The sequence below is a fragment of the Petaurus breviceps genome, unplaced genomic scaffold (assembly GCF_028583685.1).
Source record: "Petaurus breviceps papuanus isolate PSGF00001 unplaced genomic scaffold, PetGlider_PUasm1.0 207, whole genome shotgun sequence".
Classification (NCBI taxonomy): Eukaryota; Metazoa; Chordata; class Mammalia; order Diprotodontia; family Petauridae; genus Petaurus; species Petaurus breviceps.
In genome coordinates this window covers 7,435,610-7,454,858 of record NW_027185850.1, presented here as the reverse complement: position 1 = coordinate 7,454,858, position 19,249 = coordinate 7,435,610, and the positions used below count along the sequence as shown (strand labels likewise).

General features: G+C 53.3%; 1 protein-coding gene across 1 annotated transcript in view; it reads right to left on the bottom strand.

Annotated features, from left to right (window-relative positions):
• LOC138164870 (protein wntless homolog) overlaps positions 1–19,249 on the bottom strand; it is a 129,300-nt gene that overhangs the window by 29,425 nt on the left and 80,626 nt on the right. The window contains exons 3-8 of the mRNA XM_069092802.1: positions 16,827–16,951; positions 8,381–8,542; positions 7,381–7,517; positions 5,229–5,397; positions 3,561–3,658; positions 2,602–2,665 (exon numbers count right to left, since the gene is read on the bottom strand). Of these exons, the coding sequence (XP_068948903.1) occupies positions 2,602–2,665; positions 3,561–3,658; positions 5,229–5,397; positions 7,381–7,517; positions 8,381–8,542; positions 16,827–16,951 (755 nt within the window). The remainder of the gene's footprint in view (positions 1–2,601; positions 2,666–3,560; positions 3,659–5,228; positions 5,398–7,380; positions 7,518–8,380; positions 8,543–16,826; positions 16,952–19,249) is intronic.

Sequence of the window (19,249 nt, the reverse complement as noted above, 5' to 3'; positions counted from 1 at the left end):
AAAAAAAAAAAGCGATTAAAAAATCTGGTGCCCAAAGCAACAAAGTACTTTTCCACCTCTTTTTTCTCTTACTCCTCACCCGTTCCCTGCTCTAGCCAGATTTCTTGGAGTACTGAGTACTTCAATGACCTTAACAATTCTGGGGTTTTCATCAGGAACAAATTTTGACTCATTCAGAAGCAAAAGAAATTACCTTCTGAAAGAGCTGAACCCAATTATTTCCAACACAAAGAGTGTTTGCTGTACTCAGGGAGGTAGCGGGGTTTGGGTGATCGTCGTAAAACGTCATTAGTCTCATTTTCCGGATGAGAAAACTGGGCTCAGAGAGCCTCAGAACAGTGCCATCTTCTGCCACAGCTCATCAAGGACACAGCTGGACGAGAAGCCTGGTCTTCTGAATGGGTGCAATACAAAAGGCATGGGAGACTTGACCTGACGTCTCAGCTCTTCCCCTTACCTGTGGGACAAAGGACCACAGGAGCAAAGATTTCATGCTGGAGAAGACCCTAGTTCCTTCACAACAGATGAGGAAACTGAGGCATGGAGAGGTCAAGCCAATCAATATACATTTATCAACAGCCTATAATGTGTCAGGCACTGTGCTAAGCCCTGGGGAAGTCGGACCCTGCCCTCAAGGAGCTTACAGTCTTAGGGGGAAAACATGAAAATAAATATGTACAAACAAGATATAGACAAGATAAATCAGAAAAAGGAAGGTTAAACAATTTACCAAAGGTCATATGGGTGGTAAATAGAGCCAGGATTTGACTCCAGGGTCACTCCCACTGTACCAAAGTTCCAAGTGACCTTAGACAAGTCAATTTCCCTGTGAACCTCAGTTTCCCCATTTATTAAATAAAGTGGCTGGGCTAGATGATGTAAAAGCCCCCTTCTAGTTATAAATCTTTGCTCTGACAGCCCTAAGAACCTGGATCTCTCCTAGCCCTAAACCTTGGAGAAGGACAGTCTTCCACTGCTACACATCAGAAAAATGGGCCTATTTCATGCTATTCCCTCCATCCCAGGGAGATGTGAGAAAAGCTGACATGTAGATAAGGGAGGGAGGGGAAGCTATAGTCTCTACAAATACACACAATTCTTTTACATGCTGAGGGGGCTGGGCGGCAGAAAGAAAACTCAAATGGAAGGTGGCTGTCTATTGACTTAGAAAACCACAAATTAGCATCATCTATGCTGTAGTTTTATTTGAGCTGTTAAACATTTCCCAATTGCATGCATCAGCAGTACTCCAGAGATCGGTCCCTGGGGACTTTCTCAGCACAGAAAATGGGGAGCAGGTTGGGAAGCCTGGGACCCCTCCTGATTACATGACTTTGACCCTGACCCTTTCAGGGCCCCACCCCAAAATTCAGAGCTGAGTTTCTCCCTTAACCTACTGTTTAACAAACCCAAAGACTCCAGCTTCTGGGATAAGAGTATGGCAGAAATTGGGCAGAGACCAACACCTTATACAGTATACCAAAAGCAAGTCTAAATCATGATTTAGATATAAAGGCTGCTGTTTAAGTGATCTGGGAGGGTAAGGAATAGTTTACCTATCAGATTTATGGAGAAGGGAGGAATTTATGACCAAACAAGAGATAGAGAGCATTAGGAAATGCAAAATGGATGACTGTGATTATGTTAAGTTGAAAAGCTTTTATACAAACCAAGTCAATGTAACCAAGGTTAGGAGGGAAGTGGAAAATTGGGAAACAATTTTTACAACCAGTGTCTCTGATAAAGATCTCCTTTCTAAAATATAGAGAGAACTGAGTTTCACCTCCCCCAGTGCAAGGCTGCCACCAAAGCTCCCTCCCCACTCCCATCAAGAATTCTCTTCTGAGGTGGCTAGATGGTGCAGTGGATGTAGCAACTGTCCTGGAGTCAGGAGGACCTGAGTTCAAATCCTACCTCAGACACCTAACACTTACTAGCCAAGTTACCTTGGGCAAGTCACTTAATGCCAATTGCTCTGCCTTCCCCCCTCAAAAAAAAAAAAAGAAAAAGCAAGAATCCTCTGTTTCTCCAAGCACTCACATATGACTTCAGGGAGATCAAATTATTCAGCTCAGCATTCTCAAAGCTCCATGGAAGATAGCTCTGACCGGGAGCCCACCCAAAACCTAGGACCCTCCAGCAAAGCTAATTTCCTTGATGCTATCTCCAACTAGGAATAAAAGCTAGTGCTGGCTGGGCTTGGGGCCCTGCCAACGCACCAAGGTCACTTCAAGATGCATTGTCCACAAATGGCTTCACCGGGAGGCGTCAAACCCTGCCCCCCCCCTGCCCCGAGGGAGAAGCCAATGATTCCCGAAGTCAGGACGACCAGAGCCTAAGAGACCACTCAGACTGGATGGGAGATCAAGGGCACCATGGTAAGCTCTCCTCTGCAGCGGGAGCAAAACACTGATTCCTCATTTGCCTGCCCAGCTCTGGCCCCCGCTCCAAAGCTGGCATTCATTTCTCTAATTACTCTGCTGCATCTCTTCCTTTTAATCGGCTGAGGTGAATGAAGTAGCTTTGGCCTATGGGGCAGGGGCAGGAGTGATGGCAAGCCCTCTCTCGGGAGGGGGATCACTCTGAGACAAGGAAGGATACGGCCAGCTCAGTGCCAACATCTGTGGTCCAGATGCTGTAGAAAGGGTTTGTCAGCTGCACCCCTCTGTAAAGAAAAAGAAACGAAAACAGAGAAGCGGGGTTACTGAGCCCATCAAAGGGAAAGCTCCCCGTGTTCTCTGAGCTCTGCAGCACGGTCAGATGGGAGAAGACACCTATCCCTAAGAGCAAAAGGGAGGAAGCAGGCATGCAGCTGTACATGTTGGTGCATTCATTCCATGCACATCTCACCAGGGCAAACAAGAGGTAACCAGATAATAAAATTAAAAATGCAAGGAGGCTCTGTCCATGGCTCTCTCTTGGAGGAGAGGCGCCAGCCGCTTGCTGGAATGGGGGGTTAGGGCTGGGCTGGCTTCCTACAGGGGATGTGTGTGCCTGCCTTGTCTGACACAGAAGGGTCAGGGTGGGCTGGGGAGAGTTCTCTGGGGGTGCTGGGATCACATCAAGCCCTCCCCCTCGGCACAGAACAAAGATCACATGCATGTGGGTGCCCCCAACACCCCTGCAGGAGAACAGGGCACCCTGAAGGCAAGGGGGGGGGCAAGGGGGGGGGTCTGCTTCCCTACCCCAGGATGGCACCCCACACAGAGCAGGTCACAGATGTGACCTTGAGGGCTCTCAGGGTCATCGATCCAGAGCCAGAAGGGACCCCCTTGTTTTACAGGGGATGAAACAGTCCCATGTGATACAGTGAGAAGAGTGAATGTGGGAGCTGTTGTTGGTGGACCCGGATTTGAATGCTGACCCATCACCTCGTCCCATGGGACACTGAAGTGCTGTGGGCTGGTTAGGGGCTGGATCTGGGATCCATGAGTTGTGCAGAGTCACTCAAAGCTGGGACTTGAATACAGCTCCTCGGACCCCAGAGTCAATGAGTTTTTCATGCTGCCCGCCCCAGGACAATGGGGTGCAGGGCGAGGTTCTAGACGACCATTACTAACCTCTCACACATGTCAAAAATGAAGAGGCAAAAGGAGCCAACAGCAATGGGCCCGACCTGCTTCCAGTAGCCAGAAATGCGGTTCCGTTCATTTTGATCCTGAAGAGAAGCAGAAGGAGAAGTGAGGCTGGGGCAGGGGAGGAGGAAGGGAGGAGGAGGGGAAGAGAGGGAGAAAGAGCGGGAGGGAGGGAGGGAGGGAGGGAAAGAGGGAGAGAGTCAAGAGGAGAGGAGGAGGAGAAGGGAGTGGAGGAAGGGAGAAGCAAGGGAAAGACAGAATGTGGAGGCAGGAAGAGAAGAAAGTGGGGATGCAGGGAGAGGGAACAGAGGCAGGAGGAGAGACGAGGAAAGGTGCAGGGAGAGAGAGAGAGCAGAGGGGGATGAGACCGGAGAGAGAGAAAAAAGAAAAACGAGAAAAAAAAGGAGCCCCCTCACTGCCTGAGCCTGAGCTGAGCTGCCCGTCCCCTGCTACTGGGCCAGCCTGCGCCCAGGGCTCACCTCCACCTCCCAGAATGGAGCCAGGGGCAATCTGGTCTAGCTCCCTGGCTGCTCAGAGGAGCGAACTTTGCCCGAGGTGATGGAGCCACGCACCCAATGGCTGAGGCCGATTCCCAGGGCACAGCCCTTCTCCATCACCATCAGGCTGTTGCCTTCAGCAGTGATTCTCTAGGAGGTCTAGAGCAGGGGTCCTGGACCTGGCCCCTGATCTGGGATCGAGGACCCTGCTGGGACAACCTAGTTGTTTTTTTCTTTTCTTTTTTTTTTTTGGTCCTAACCTGTGATTTCATTGGTAGAGGAAACTTCCCTGCACAAACACAGGAAGGCCCCTTCTCTGCGGGTGGCTGTCTCTCAGCCTGGGGCCCTGAGAGGTTGGGTAATCTGCTCAGTCACCAGCCAGTATGTATAAGGGGTAGGACTCGAATCTGGGGCTCCATTACTCTGGGCCCAGCTCCCTGGACATTGAGCCACAGTGCCTTTAAAAAATGGTTAGTATTGTCCTCATGCCCTTCATCCGTGCCCTGCCCTGGGCACATACCAATGAGAGGCTGCCAGGCTCTCCTGGTCAGCACAGCACAGCAAGTGATGGACGGGAACCTCAACCTCCCATCTCTGAAAACTGAGCAGGGCTACGAGGGCAATGGGTCGGGAAAGGCTGACATCTCCCAGTTATTCTAGAAACAGCCTGAGAGAATGAGGCCCATCCCAAAGGGCCCCCAGGGATCAGAGGGAGCACTGGCTAGAAGAGTGCATAGAGGTCTGGCTTAGACTCAGAAAGACCCGGGTTCAGATCTGGCCTCAGACACTTACTAGCTGTGGGTCAGCTCTGTCTGCCTCAGTTTACTTCATCTGTAAAATCGGGATAATTATAACAAGGATAATGAAGCTGTTGCTATCAGCTCCCACATTTTGCAGACCTGGAGATGGGAAGTGACCCCACCCCACCCCAGGGTGATGGAGGTGGTCAGATTCAGGTCTGGTTTTGCACCTTGGTCCTCTGACCCCCATGCAGGGCTCTGCCACTCTGCCACTGCTTCTCCTGCCCTTTACCAGGCCCTAGGGCTAAATTAGGGGCTGATGCTGGCTCAAGGCAACCCCAAAGAAGGGCTGGCAGTGTAGACAAGCCTGCCACAGGAAACCCTCTGTGGCCTGCAGCCACACTTAGCGCTCTCACCATCATGTGCTCGCCGCAGAATATGATCCAGAAGGAGAGGAGCATGGCGTAGAAAACCCCTTGTCTGATGTCCCCGAAGAGCAGCATCCAGGTCCAGTCGAAGCCGATAGAAAACCACTCCACTGGGAGGTTGATGAACGTCATGGAGATTCCCAGGGCGAAGATCACTCTGGAGAGGAGAGAGGGCGCCTTTATCTCTCCGGGCCAGAGGGCTCTGCAAAGGCTGGGGAAGGGGCCTGGGGGACATGGGTGAAGTCCCTCTGTCAGGAGCAGGCCCAGATGAGACCGTGGCCGGAGAGAAGCACTCTCAAGCACCGCCGCTATCATCACCACCGGCCTCTTGGCTCTCTATCGCCCCTGGCTGGACTCTGCCACCCAACCTCTGACAGTGATGAGGGTCACTGAGCCAGGGTCCAGACCTTCACAGCACCTGCGGGGGCCCTCAGTGCTGGCCACCTTCTGCAGGCGCTGTCCAAGGGCTAGCAAGGGTGCAGTGGGGGACTGAGAGGCTTTGGTTGGGGATCCTGACGCCAACCACCGGCCTCACCCTGGAAGCCTCGCCCACTCCAGGAGACCAAACACAGACACACAACATGAGTCTCCTTCCTGGGCACCCAAGGCTCCCCACAATCTGGCCCTACGAAGCTTTCCCGGACCCCCCCAGCTCCAAGCGATCTCTCATCCTTCTAGACTCAGAGCATTGCGCCTTCCTCCCTTGCACTTTGTCCTTTCTCGTGTGGCCTGGTCTTGTACCCATGTGGACAGAGGCCCAATTCCCCATTTACTGCGCATTCCTTGGGAACAGGACTACGTCACTGTCTTTGTTCATCGTGCTGGTGTACACAGCACCTAGCACAGTGACTTGTATGCAGTAGGTATTTAATACATGTTTGTTCTCGCTGGAGCACAGATCTGATTGCATTACTGCTCTACTTAAAAAACCCCAAACCCTGAGCCCTTTCACTGTGGGCTGTCCCCTCATCAGTAATTCGAGGACCCAATAGTCCCTAAGGTTCATTCCGGCCAGGCTTTCGATCCCAGGACTCAGATTCTTTCTGTAAGGAATGGTCACCCCCACATCTTTAACCTAGCAAATCCCCAGCCCTTAAAGCCAGCTCAGGTAACACCTGCAGGGGGCCTCCGCTGATCCCCGACCTCCCTCGGGGATCTCACAGGGTACTTCCTTATCACTATTCTTACAGAATGATGGGGTCTCATATCTGTAAGGGGCCCAGGAAGCCCCCTAAGACAACCCAGACCAGACCAGGACTTGCCTCAATAAAGAGCCTGACAGGTGACTGTCCCCATGTCACTTGAGACACTCCAGGGAAGGGAGGGAGGCTCCACCCTCCCAGGATGGCTTTGGGGCAGCTCTCGGGGATGGGAAGCCTAAAACGCTTCTTTAGACTAGATGGCTCCTCTCTCTGCCCTTCTTGTATAGAAGAAAAGCCACCAGTCCTAGAGAATCACCACATCTCCCCCGAGTCTTGTCTTCTCCAGGGCAACTATCCCCAGTCCCTTCAAATGATCCTCTCATGGTGTGTCCTAATGCCAGACTTACCGGGTCTGCCCTAACCTCATCTCCCTCCCCAGCACACGTAGAGCAGTACTCTGCAGACAGGCGGTCCTTAGTAAATGTTTGCGTAGCACATGGCCCTGCCCACACGAGAAGCCCATGTACTTCTGGCAGAGAAGGCCTTGACGACAGAAATGACCCATTTTAGAGAACCTGCCGTTCCATTATAGGAACAGCCCAGAGGTGCCCAGGCAGATGTGGCAGGGACCCAGCTCTCAAGGGCCTTGCTCTCTAACTGGAAAAGACAGGCAATAAAAGCCACGGGTTTTACACGGTTCTCTATCGTCTCACGAGAGCCTTCCCCCAGCTCCGAGGGAAGTGCTGTAGATGCCACTGCCAGGCTCACTCGCCAGACGAGGAAACTGAGGATGCCCTTTATTTAAAAAGGCAGCGAGCGAGGGTGGTTGGCCCCTTGCCCGGTGGTCATACAGCTCGTGAACTATGCTTATTCCCAAGTCCCAGGGAGTGAACAAGGGGGAGGAGCAGCCCAGCCCCCCATCAGAATCCTCGGAGGCTGTTTGGCAGGGGGGGTGAGCGATAGCGGGAGGCTGCTGATCCCCAGGGGCTGCCACTCACTTCTCCAGCAGGACAGGAGGGCGTGTCATCATGGTGATCCGCCGCCAGTACCACACCATGATGATGACGATGCTGGGCGTGAGGAAGGTCTTCATGGCAAACCACACCTTGGTGAAGCCTCCGTTCTGATGGATCCCCTGGGGAGAAACACGCAAGCAAGGGACATGTATGTCTTCACTGAGAAACTGCTCTGTGCCAAGCACAGGGCTTCTGAAGACAAAGACAAGCCCATTCCCTCCTTCAAAGAGGCTACACAGGAAAGTCTATACAAGATCTCTATTTATACACACACGTGCCCATGTGCACACACACACACACACACTCACACACAAACGCAAGGTAATGGGAGACACTATAAACCAGGGGAAGCAGGAAAGGCCAAAGTCAGCTTGGAGGCTGTAAGGGCTGAGTGTGGTTTTCCAACACTAAATGGGGAAGGGCCAGGGGGAGAAGACAGCTTCTGGGTACAGTTAACACTAGCCGCACTCAGCAGCGGGTCAGGACCCTGCTCTAGTTCTCTGTCTGAGCAGATGGAAGCTGGGAGAGCTTGACTTGCCCACTGGTGACAGAGAAAGAGGAGAGCTGACAGGTTGGAGATTGGAGTGGCTCTGATCTCTTGGTGGTGAGCTCAAGGAGCTCTGTTCCTCTCTGAACTTGGGAAGCAGACTGCTTCTCAAGAGGCCACAGGTTTATTTTTGTGCCACAGGAAAAGAAAGTTTCACCTGAAACATGTCAATTTAGGTCTTCCTGAAGCTACTGACTGAAGCCTTCCTGATGCTAGGCCCTGGGCTCTCCCCACTGCACCACCCAGCTCCCTACCCGAGAAGCTGCCAGTAGCTACTGTCCTTCCTATTTTTCCAGGGAGGCAAGTGGGATACAGTAGGTAAGTTAGATGGCCAGTGCTCTGAGAACGCGTGCCATGGACTCAGGGTGTTTCCTGGGAAGTTTGCAGGGCCCATGAGCAGTGAGGCCCCTAAAATGGGCCCTGATTCATACTCACCACCAAGCGGATGTCCTTGATCTCCCCAATACCGACATTGATTTTCTTCTTTTCATTCACCGGCAGTCGGATATTGAAGAGATAGTACTTGTGAGCCACAGTCCCGATTTCCATGAAAGGGAGAACATCACATTCATAGTAACGACCCTCATGTTCTGGAATCTGGAGGGAAAATTGGGAGGTCCGGCTTGGTGGTGGACCCCTTTAATACCCCCAAGGCTTCTCCCTGGGTCACAGCCAACCTCTGCTTACTCTTGGAAAGGAAATGACAGAGTCCCCGAGCTGGAAGGAGCCCAAGGGCTGGCTGGTCCAACCCTTACCTGACCAGGGATGCCCTCTACAATATTGTTTCTCTGACACTCCCTGTGTGATCTTGGGCAGGTCACAACGCCCCCCCCCCCAAGGTTCAGTTTCCTTCTCTGTAAAATGAGGGGGTTGGATAAGACAGACTCTGAGATCCCCTCTGAGGTCTATATCTGTGATGCTGTCCCCCTCATCCATTGGTCACCCACTTGTGACTGAAAATGGAAGTGCTCTAAGTGACGGCAGAAGGACCCATCACCAGTGAGGCTTCCACCGAGGGGCAGGGCTGATCATTGGGAAGTTTTCCCCAACATCATGAACCTAAATGCATCTCTGAAACTTCTACCCAATGGTCCTGGATGAGCCCCTGATTATTAGTTAATGTGGAGCCCTAAAGCTCTACCAAGGCTGCCCAGTTAAATCCATGGCCATTCTAGAGAGAAGGAAAAGGGAAGGATGTGGGAAATGCACATTGCCTAGGTACATTTCCATCCAATGAGTATTTATTAAGCACCAGGTGCTGGGGAAACAAAGATGAAAATGGCCGTCTCTGCCCTCAAGTGTCTAGAGGATTTGTGCCAGGAGACCCACCTAGAAAGTAGAGGGTGGATGAGTCCTGTGTAGCTATTAAAGCCAAGTTAGGCTATTACACCATTACACACACACACACACACACACACACACTCACACATACACACACTCACACACATACATACACAAATATACTCACACATATACTCACACATATACACACACTCACTCACACATACACACACACATACATATACATATACACTCACAGAGTCTCTGAGAGCATCTAGTCCAGCCTGGGCCCTCACAATGCGTCATCCATCCTCTCCTTGAAGGCCAGCCCAGCAAGGAGGGGCTCACGCCTCCTGAGGTAACATTCTGGACAGCTCCCATTATTGAGAAGTCCTGCCTTCCATCAGGCCAAATTTTTACAGCTCCCCACCCCTCCACACACACTCTGTTCCTAATTCAAACAAGATATGTCTCATCCCTCTTAAGGGTTCTTGCCCTTCAGTTATTGGGGGCTAAGCCTCCCCAGATCCTTCCCCAAACCTTGATGAATACACAGTATGGTTTGCTTCTGGATACACACAGCAGACACTTAATAAAAACTCACTGAATCATGGAACGTCAGAATCTGAGTGACTGAAGGGACCTGACCTGGTCCAATCCCAGGGATCCCTATTATGACACAGCCAACAAGTCATCATTCTCTGCCTGAAGACCTCCAAGGAGGGGGTGCCCAGGATCTCTGGAAAGAAGTGATCCCACTTTGCTCTAAAGGACAGGACACTGAGCCTAAATCTGGACTGGGCGATAGCTCAGTGTGCATGTCCTTCTAGCCAGAATATAAAGGGCTATGCACGCCAGGCTGAAGAATACTGCTTTCTTTGGGAGGTAATAGGGAGCTGCTGAAGGCTGGAGAGTAGGGGAGGGATGGTGCACACATGCCTTAGGAAGGCTATTTGGGGATCTCTGCCAACAGTCTCTAAGTCTTCCAGACAGTACATGCCCACCTGCTGTAAGGAGATGGTCACAATGCTTGATCAAAGTTACTTTCATGGGAAAAGTTACGGTATAGGCAAGTACACAATGTTCTTTTCACAGGCATGAAGGCCGCCCAGTTTCTCGTCATAGGAATGAGAACGTGCCATGCATGTTCAATGAGAGGGTAGGACCAGAGACACGGCAGGGCGGAAATTCAGACTGTAAGGAAGCCACGAATGAATTCTCTGCAGAGGAGCCTGGATATTCCCAGGGACTCCCCTGAGGGGCCCTAAAGCCTCGTTCGGCCAGTCGGGTCAGGCCCCCATGCTCTGGCCAAGATGGCAGGCATGAGCAGGAAATAGACACAGGGCCAGAGCTGTGTGTGAAGCCTCCAGAGGCCAGCGGGAAGAACACAGGGGAAGGACTTGGTCACTCAGGCCTCTTCCCTAGGAGACGATGGCACCTCGTCTGCAGGGAGGAGCAGCTGAGCCTGGGCGGAGAGACCCCAAGCCTTGGGTTCAAGTCCTGCATCAATGTCACTCCACCACACATGGGAGAGAGCCCCATACCAGCTCTGCTTTGCTGGACTGCTGTTTATTTGGTTAAATATATCCCGGCTGCCCCTGGGATATCAGGCACACGTGACTGTGTGTGGCCCCCGCTTTGGGGGTCTTTCTGTACGTCTTACGCTCCTTTGGGAGACCCATGAAGCCTATGCACCTTTTCTCAGAATAATGACTTTGAAGGCACAGAATAAAATACCCAGGATCATAAAGGAAACCAATTAAGTTAAAATGCGATTAGCAAAATATACTTTTGTGAAACTCAGAGATGCCAGGGTAGGACCCCCTAAGGACTACACATTGCAAAGAAGATGGCAGCCTGCATTGGCAGAGGGAGGTTCCTCACCTGGGACTTCCCCATAGCTCTAAAATCACAGGTGCAGCCCTCAGCTGTCCCCCTGAGTTCAGGTACCTGCCTGGCCAACAGGGCGTACATGAAAATTCTCACCGTCCAGACCTTGCCAAAGTGAGTTGCTAGCAGATTTAGAAAGGAGCCGCCCCAGCCTCCTGATGGAACAGCTAATTAGGACAGATTTCAGCAGGTGGGAGCAGCTTTGATTCATTCCTTAGTGGGTCCTTCCACCAGGTTCCAACTCTGAAGTCATTTCTGATAGCGGCTCTGACACCCCGACTAAACTTAAATCGCTGTCAGGGGCAGAGCCGGGGATTCATTTTCTTCACACCCTTTGGAGTCTGAAGCTTCACTGAGGGGGCCCAGACCTCACTGATAATTAAGGAGCGTCTCGGGCAGCACTTGTTCACTCTGTCCTCCTCCTCCCCAGCCCTCTACAAACACACGGGGGAAACTGAGACAAGCTTCATTAAAACCACATGCCCAGGCTGCCATTTCTATTCTTATTGCTTTAAATTACAATTAAAAACTCCAGCACTGCATGCCCCTTCAGCTTCACCACCACCTCCTCCCCATCTACCTGGCTCTTCCTGTTATCTCGGGAGTGATTCTCTCCCTTCCTTGTCTGCACCCTGAGCCCAGCTCCAGGAAAGCTGGGCTACAGGACGGCTCTGGGAGGGCTCCAAGATGGCTCCAGGGGGGGGCGGGGCTCTGGGAGGGCTCCAAGAAGGCTCCAGGAGGGCCAGGCTCTGGGAGGGCTCCAGGAAAGCTGGGCTCCAGGACAGCTCTGGAAAGGCCGGGCTCTGGAAGGGCTTCAGGAGAGCTGAGCTCCGGGAGAGCCAGGATCTGGGAGGGCTCCAGGAGAGCTGGGCTCCCGCAGGGCCAGGCTCCAGGAGGGCCATGCTCTGGGAGGGCCGGGCTCCAGCTTCCTCCCTCACCCAGAGCTCCCACTTCCTCTCTGCTTTTCCCTTTCTTCTGACTGGAGTCTGGACTTGGCTTTACTTCTGACCCCCTGTATGACCACAGGCAGATCCCTGAACCTCTCTCTGCCGTGGTTTCTGTCTATAAAGTAAAGGGCTGGACTTGCCGGCCGCTGGGCTCTCCTTCCAGCTCCTGAGGCTCCTGGACTACCTGCCAACACAGACCACCCCACTTTGCTCCCCCCAAAGCAAGGACGAGGATGGGGGGCAGGGAAGAACTGTGCTTTCTTTCATCCAAACCAGTTTCAGATGCTCACCAGCTTTGTGACCTTGGATGAGTCATTTAACTTCTGTGCCTCAGTTTCTGCATCTATGAACAACTGGACTTAGTGTCCTCTCCCAGCTCTACAATCGTATTCCTAGGACTCAGCGGACTCTGCCCAGGCTGCAGTCACCCCCACAAGGGCGGGCACCATTCTGTTTTTGTCTTCCTGGTATCATCTCCAGGGTGGACTGACTAGAGAGAGCTGGCCTCAGAGCCAGCTAGACCTCCGTCCTGCCTCTGGCCAGTCACTCACTGACTGGGTGACCCAAAGCCAGACCTTGGCCTGTCACCGTCCCCAGAGCAGGTGAGACTTCGCAGTGAGAAATGGAGCCTCCTTGCCAGGAACTCTTCCCCCAAGGAATGCCAGGTTCGGCCAAGAAAGGACAAAATAAACAAAACCCCAGCCCAGGCCTTGTGTCCATGAGGAGCCTGATGAATGGATGCTGGAAAACTCACAGTGACAGGACAGGAACGGTCCAAGCAGAATGTGGCCGACAGCAAACCCCCAGCGCCAGCGCCCAGTGCCCAGCGCCACTCCAAAGCAGAGGCACGAAGGCGCCCTCCCTGGCCGCCATCTTGGCTTCTTTGGGGTGGGGGCAGGGGGTCAGACTTCTTGTAGAATGCTCCCCCTCAACACACACTTTGTTATATGGGACCCAGGGATGGCAGCAAATCAGCACGAAACCAAGGCCACCCAGCGGCCAGAGCCTTCACTAGAGTCTTTTAGAAAATGCTGGCGGAATTCAACTGAAGGGAGCCCAGGCCCCAGGGCCAGGGGCAGCTCAGCAAGTTCCAGCCAGAGTAGCCTGGAGAGGCCAGGGAGGGCCCTGCCAGCTGCCTTCCCAGGGTCCAGAGCCAGGGGGTATGGCCGGGCCAGGGAGAGCCCAGGGAGGCGGCCTCCAGCAGCCAAGGAGGGGAGTTACCTGGCCAGAAGAGAGGAGGCTGCGGGGCCTGGAGAAGATGAAGGAGGGTGTGTGTGTGTGTGAGGGTGGGTGGGTGCTAGTGTGTGTGTGGGGGGGGGGCCACAAGGAAGAGCCCCCAAGTGATTGATTGCTGGAGAACTGGGCTTCTACAAGGGGTTAGGAAAACTGAAAATTTGGTGCAGTGGCCCCCAAGAGAAGGTGTCCAGGGGGTGCCTCCCTGGGGGTTTTCAGGCAGAAGCTGGGGGAGTGCTTGCCCAGGCTCCCATGGGAGGGACAAGACCCCTTTCAGCTGGGAGAATGACCCCGGACTCCCAGACACACGACCTTCTCTTTCTAACCTTCCCTCTCTCTCTCTCTCTGCCTCCACAGATGGTGAATTCCTGCTGACTGAAGACTATAACGTGTTAGGCACCTCTGTGGTTCAGTGGTTAGAGTGCCTGACTTGGAATCAGGAAGACCTGAGTTCAAATCCTGCCTTAGACACATAGGGCTCTGCGCTGTCTGTGTGACCGTGTCTGTGAAGTGCACACAGCTCTACATAAAGGTCTGCTGTTATGATCACCTCATTTAGTCTTCCTTCCACCCTGGGGGATAGCATGATTCCCATTCTATAGATGAAGACACTGCGGCAGAGGCTTCCTCCCCACGACTCTGAACTCCCCAAGAGAAAAGTTGGTGTCCTGGCAGATGCCTGGGAATACAATGGGGCCCCCACAGTCACACACCGGGGGACCCCGGGCTGGGAGGGACTTCAGAGGGACTCCTCATGGCACAGGAGAGGAAACGGAGGCCCAGAAGTGAAGGCACTTGGCCAGGGTCCCAGGGAGAGCCACCAGGATGGGAAGCCAAGCCCTGCTCCAAGCCTGGGGCTCTCCCCCCTGCACCACAGACATATGGCATCCAGTCGGAGACCAAGCCCCAGCACAGCGCAGGAAGGAAGGTCAGGCCTCCCCACAGGAGCTGGGCCCAAAGCCACTCAAGGGCTTTTGACCAGAAGGCAACAGGACTAGGGTGGTGCCCTGTGAAAATCAGCCTATCAGGCAGTGGCTTGTGGGATGAGTGGAAAAGAGAAACTGAGGCTGGGCTCCTGGAAAAGTCCCAGGGGAGAGTGTGAGGGGCCGAAGATCTGGTGACAGCAAAGGGAGTGGAAAGCAAGGCAGACTCTAGTACGTCTGGCTGTGGCTGGGTGGACCAGAGACGGGTCCTGCCACGCTGTAGGAGAAGGGCAGCCAGTGACAAGAACAGAGGGCTTTGCTCTGTTCTGTCCTTTCCTGCCAGGGCAGGAGGGCAGGAGTGCCCTGTGCACAGCTGGGAAGTCCATGGGCGGAGGGGCAAGATGGCCCCGTGAGCTAAGGACAGGGACACCCACGACGGAAGCCTTTGTGACTCCTGCGCCTTTAGGATCGCCAGCAAGAATCTGACTCACAATTTGTAAACATTGTTTGGACACACGTCCTTGTCTGTAATGAGCTGGAAGTTGTCCCTGATCCCATGGACTTAAGTCAATGACCATGTGGGTATGGTCCTGGAGTGAGATGTCTGTGAATTCAGTGAGACTCAGCCTATCGGGAGCCCTCCTATCCACTGCTGAAATGTCCCAAGGGAAGAGAGCTCTGTGGGCAAGTGCCCGTGAATGTTTAACAACCGGCTCTCCAGGGAAAGTGTCCTCACAGCACACTTACATTGGATTCACCTTATTAGCATTTTCTCTATCACTTTTCAAAGTTTAGACAATCAACAAAACGATAAATAAAGTTCTTCTCTGTTTGTGGATTTCCAAGGCACAAGCACTCATGTTGAAAATTTAACAACTGGCTCTCTTCAGCTGGGGAAGGAGAGGGAGGGAGAGACAGAAACAGAATAACAGCAAAAGAAAGACACAGAAACAGTGATAGAGGGAGGGAGGGCAAGAAACAGAAAAGAGCAAGACAGAGGCAGAACAGAAAAGGAGACTCTGTCTTAAGCCGCCAGCATGTGCCCGGCTCTGTGCCTGGCACTGATGTCCGTAATAATTTTAGGACACACAAAGAAGGGGCCGTGTAGCATTCTCTCCAAGAGACAGGAGGAGCAGGCGGCTGTGAGCCTGGGTCTTGAACGTGGAGGAGTCAGGATCATAGGTGGTCTCCAGACCGGGGCTGCTTCTGGCTCTGGGCTCTGGGGGCCCAAGGCCCAGAACCACGGGCCCGAGAGCCACCACGCATGGCCATCCTGTCACTCCGCAGCAGGGGAAGCCAGGAAGAAGGCTGCCAGGGCTCCCTCAGATCCCTCTGTGATCTTTCACAAGCCAAGTAAAGAACAAAGCTGGTCCAGATGCCAGGGGGCCTCTGCTGACGTCCCTCGGGACCTCCCGGGGTTTTCTGGGGACACACTCCTCACCAACGTGATCTCATTGGGCTGTTCTGTGAGGCAGATGCTACATTCTCTTTGGGAGGCCCAGGTTCCAGGCCTGGCCTCATGAGAGGATCCTCATGCATCCACTTGATGGCTAAAGCTTGTCACCTCTGCCCCCCAGCCCCCTTCTCTGCTCACACAGCCCCCAGCCCCTAATTCAGGCCCTGGTCACTTCTCTCTGGACTATTTCAGGTCTCCTAACAGGTGTCCGGGCCTCAGGGCTCTCCTTGCTGCGGTCCGTCCTCCACTCAGAGGCCAAAGCAATCTTCCTGAAAAGCAGAGGTCTTCCCAGGGCCCTCCCCTGCTCCATAAGCTCCCATGGCTCCCTAGGGCCAAACAGGAACACCTTTCTTTGGCCCTGACAGCTCTTCACCACCTGGCCCCTCCAAGCTTCCCAGTCTTTTTGTGGGTCGCTCCTCTGCACACCCTACAAGCTTTCTGCCCCGGGACAGAGGACATCCCACCTCCCATAGCTCTGGCTTGGCCTGGGTCCACCCCGGACCCCAGACCCAGAAGGCTCCTGCTCCTCCGTGCCACCTCTTGGAACCCCTGAAGGACCAGGGGCCTGCCTCTCCTGTCCCCCCAACCCACCCCGGTCATCACCACACACTGTATGTCCGCATTGTGTCTCCCACACTGGGGCATGAGCTCCTGGAGGCAGGGACTGGCTGACTTTTCCTTTCTACCTTCGGTGCTTAGCGCAAAGCCTGGCACACAGGGAAGTGATTAATAATGCCTGGTGATTCAGTCTCTGAGCCAGGATTTGAACTCAGGCCTTCCTACCTAAGGGGTGGTGCACTGGGCCCAGAATCAGGAAGACCTGAGTTCAAATCTGACCTCAGACCCTGACTGGCTGTGTGACCCTGGGTAAGTCACTTCTCCCTGTTTGCCTGTTTCCTCATCTGTAAAAGGAACTAGCAAACTTCTCCAGGGTCTTTGCCAAGAAAATCCCAGCCGGGGTCATAGAGTCAGGCATGAGAAAAGCAACCAGACAACTGGAAGATCTGTCTGACCTTAGCAGGCGGGCAGCACAGGCTCCTGACCAGGGACTGATCAAAGCCAAAGCTGGCTCCACTGACCCTTCCTTGTCCCAAACAGGAAGATGCCCCCCACAGCTGGGGTGCAAAGGGCCCCCTGCTGCCGGACCCTACCTTGGGTGAGCTGAAGGTGCACTTGAGCTTGCGGGGTACTCTCTCGTGGGTCATTTCTGTCCACTCGGTGACCGTGTCATCACGATAAGCCAAGGAGACGTCCAGGGAGACTTCTGCGTTCTCTTCTGCAAGAAAACGAGTTTGACCATTTCATTCAACTCAACGAACATCACCGAGTGCCTGCTACGTGCCCGGCACTGGGCTGCGCACCTGGGATACAGAAAGCCACCCAAAGAGTAAAGGATCTGACTGTGCACCCAACAGGGAACAGAGGAAGGAGGAAGAAACAGGACATTCACAACACCTAGGATTCCCAGAATGTCTGAAGCTCCCCGTCACATCAGTCCTCAGGAACTCAGGCTCTCCTCTGCTAATGCACCCATCACCACCTCCGGCTGCTTGTTTGTGTGTGAATCATTGGAGTGGCAGCCTGGTGTAGTTGAGAGAGAGACAGAGACAGAGAGAAAGAGAACAGAGGGAGAGAGGGAGGGAGGCATAAGGAGAGAGAGAGGGAGACGTGGAGAGAGAGGGAGGGAAGAGGCGGGGAGGGAGGAAGGGAGGGAGAGAGAACAGAGGAGAAGTGGAGAGAGGGGGAGGGAAGAGAGAGGGGGAAGAGAGAGGGAGGGAGAGAGACAGAGGGAGAGGGAGGGGGAGAGGAAAGGGGGAGGGAGAGAGGAGAGGGGGAGGGAGGGGGGGAGAGAGAACAAACACGCTTGGAGGGGGGAAATCTTGGTTCCAAAATCCTATGTCTGACGATAGCTAGGTGAGACATTCAGCCGCCCTCAGCCTCAGTGTCACCATCTGTAAAATGGGGACAATACCTGCTTCCCAAGCTTGTTGCAGGCAGGTAAAGTGACAGAGAAGTGCTGGGTGTTTGTGTGTCTCCTGCCCCAGACTAGAAGCCCCTAAAGGGCAGGGAGCATTTCCTTGGGCACGGCATCCTTGGTGCTTTGCACAGAACAGGTTATTTGATAAATGCTGGCTGAATTCAATTGTCTTTATATCCATCACATGAAGGAAAACTGTATTTGTGTTTGTACATATACATGTGTATGGCACCAGCATATACACGTGTGTCTGTTTGTGTGTGTCTGTGGTCCAGAATGGGGTTCTCTGGGTCTAAGTGTCTTCCTCTGCTGGTGAGATGGGGGTGGAGGGGGGCAAAGCCAAATGTTCCATGTACCTAGAAGGGCATCCTGACCCGAAGGCGGGTGTGGGGAGCCTTCCTAGGGCAGCAGCAGAAACCTTGCTGCCATCTGGGCCTTGGCTGTCCCGGCTACAAGGTTGGCTCACGGATTGCAGCCTACTCTGGATAACTGGTCTAAGGCTCAGTCATGTACATGCCCTTAGAATATGAACGCCCCGAGGGCAGGGATTGTATTGGTTCTTGCGTCTCCATTGCTCAGTGTGGCTCCTGTTCAATAATCGAGGTTGCTGCCTGCTTGACTGTACTCCCAGAAGTCCCTGGCCCTGCCAGGCCCTGACCATAGCTTCCCGAGGAATTCTCAAGGAGCTTTGGACCAGGCTGTGGCCCCCTCTTGCCCCCCCATCATCAACCTGTCTTGTCTATTTTATCAAAGTCTATGAAGGAAGAGAAATGATTCTGCAAATGTCCTTCAAAAGAATTAAATCCCAAAGGATTAAACAGGGTTCTTATTACATAATCCCCATAAAATGTCTTGAAAGTCCTCAGTTCAGAGCATCTCACCCTCCCCATTTAGTGGGTTTTATACTCTGCTGGCCCAAGTTCAAAGACAGGCTGCTGTCTGGGCCGCCGATGAGCCTGGCCAGGCTTCCCAAAGGAATGCTGGGGGTGGACTGTGCTGACTTCAATGGGCTCCCTCGGATCCCAGGCCTGAACAACCAGGGGCTGGCAAATTGGGGGCTCTCCTTCCCGGCACTCTTTCAGGCCCTCCTGTGTGGGCACATCAGCTGGATCGACATGCTGCCTCCTGCCAAGAGACACTGAGCTGGACACAAAGACAAGGAAGATTTGATCTGAGTCCTCAAGGAGCTTCCAATCTAGCGCAGGGAAGGCCCCAGGGATGCAGAAGAAGAAACCCGTGACAAAGGTCATGAGCTTCATGGAAAATAAGCCCATTACGGGGCTTGGCATCAGCCATTCAGCGACCCGCGAGCACAGCATGGCGGAGAAGGTGCTGCGGTCCCAGACCTGGCTGTGATGAACAGCAGAGGAGGTAACAGGGGCATGCTTAGTGCTGTCTCAGGCACACAGTGGGGCTACATGAATGCTGTCTCCCTTCCCTTCCCCCAAATGCTTGTTGACTGAATACCTCCCGGGGCTGTTGTGAGAAGTGAATGCGATAATGGATAAAATGCTCTGCAAATCCCAAAGCTCTGTTTGTAGCACTCACATCATTTTGTATTATAATACTTAATATATTAATACAATGACATATATT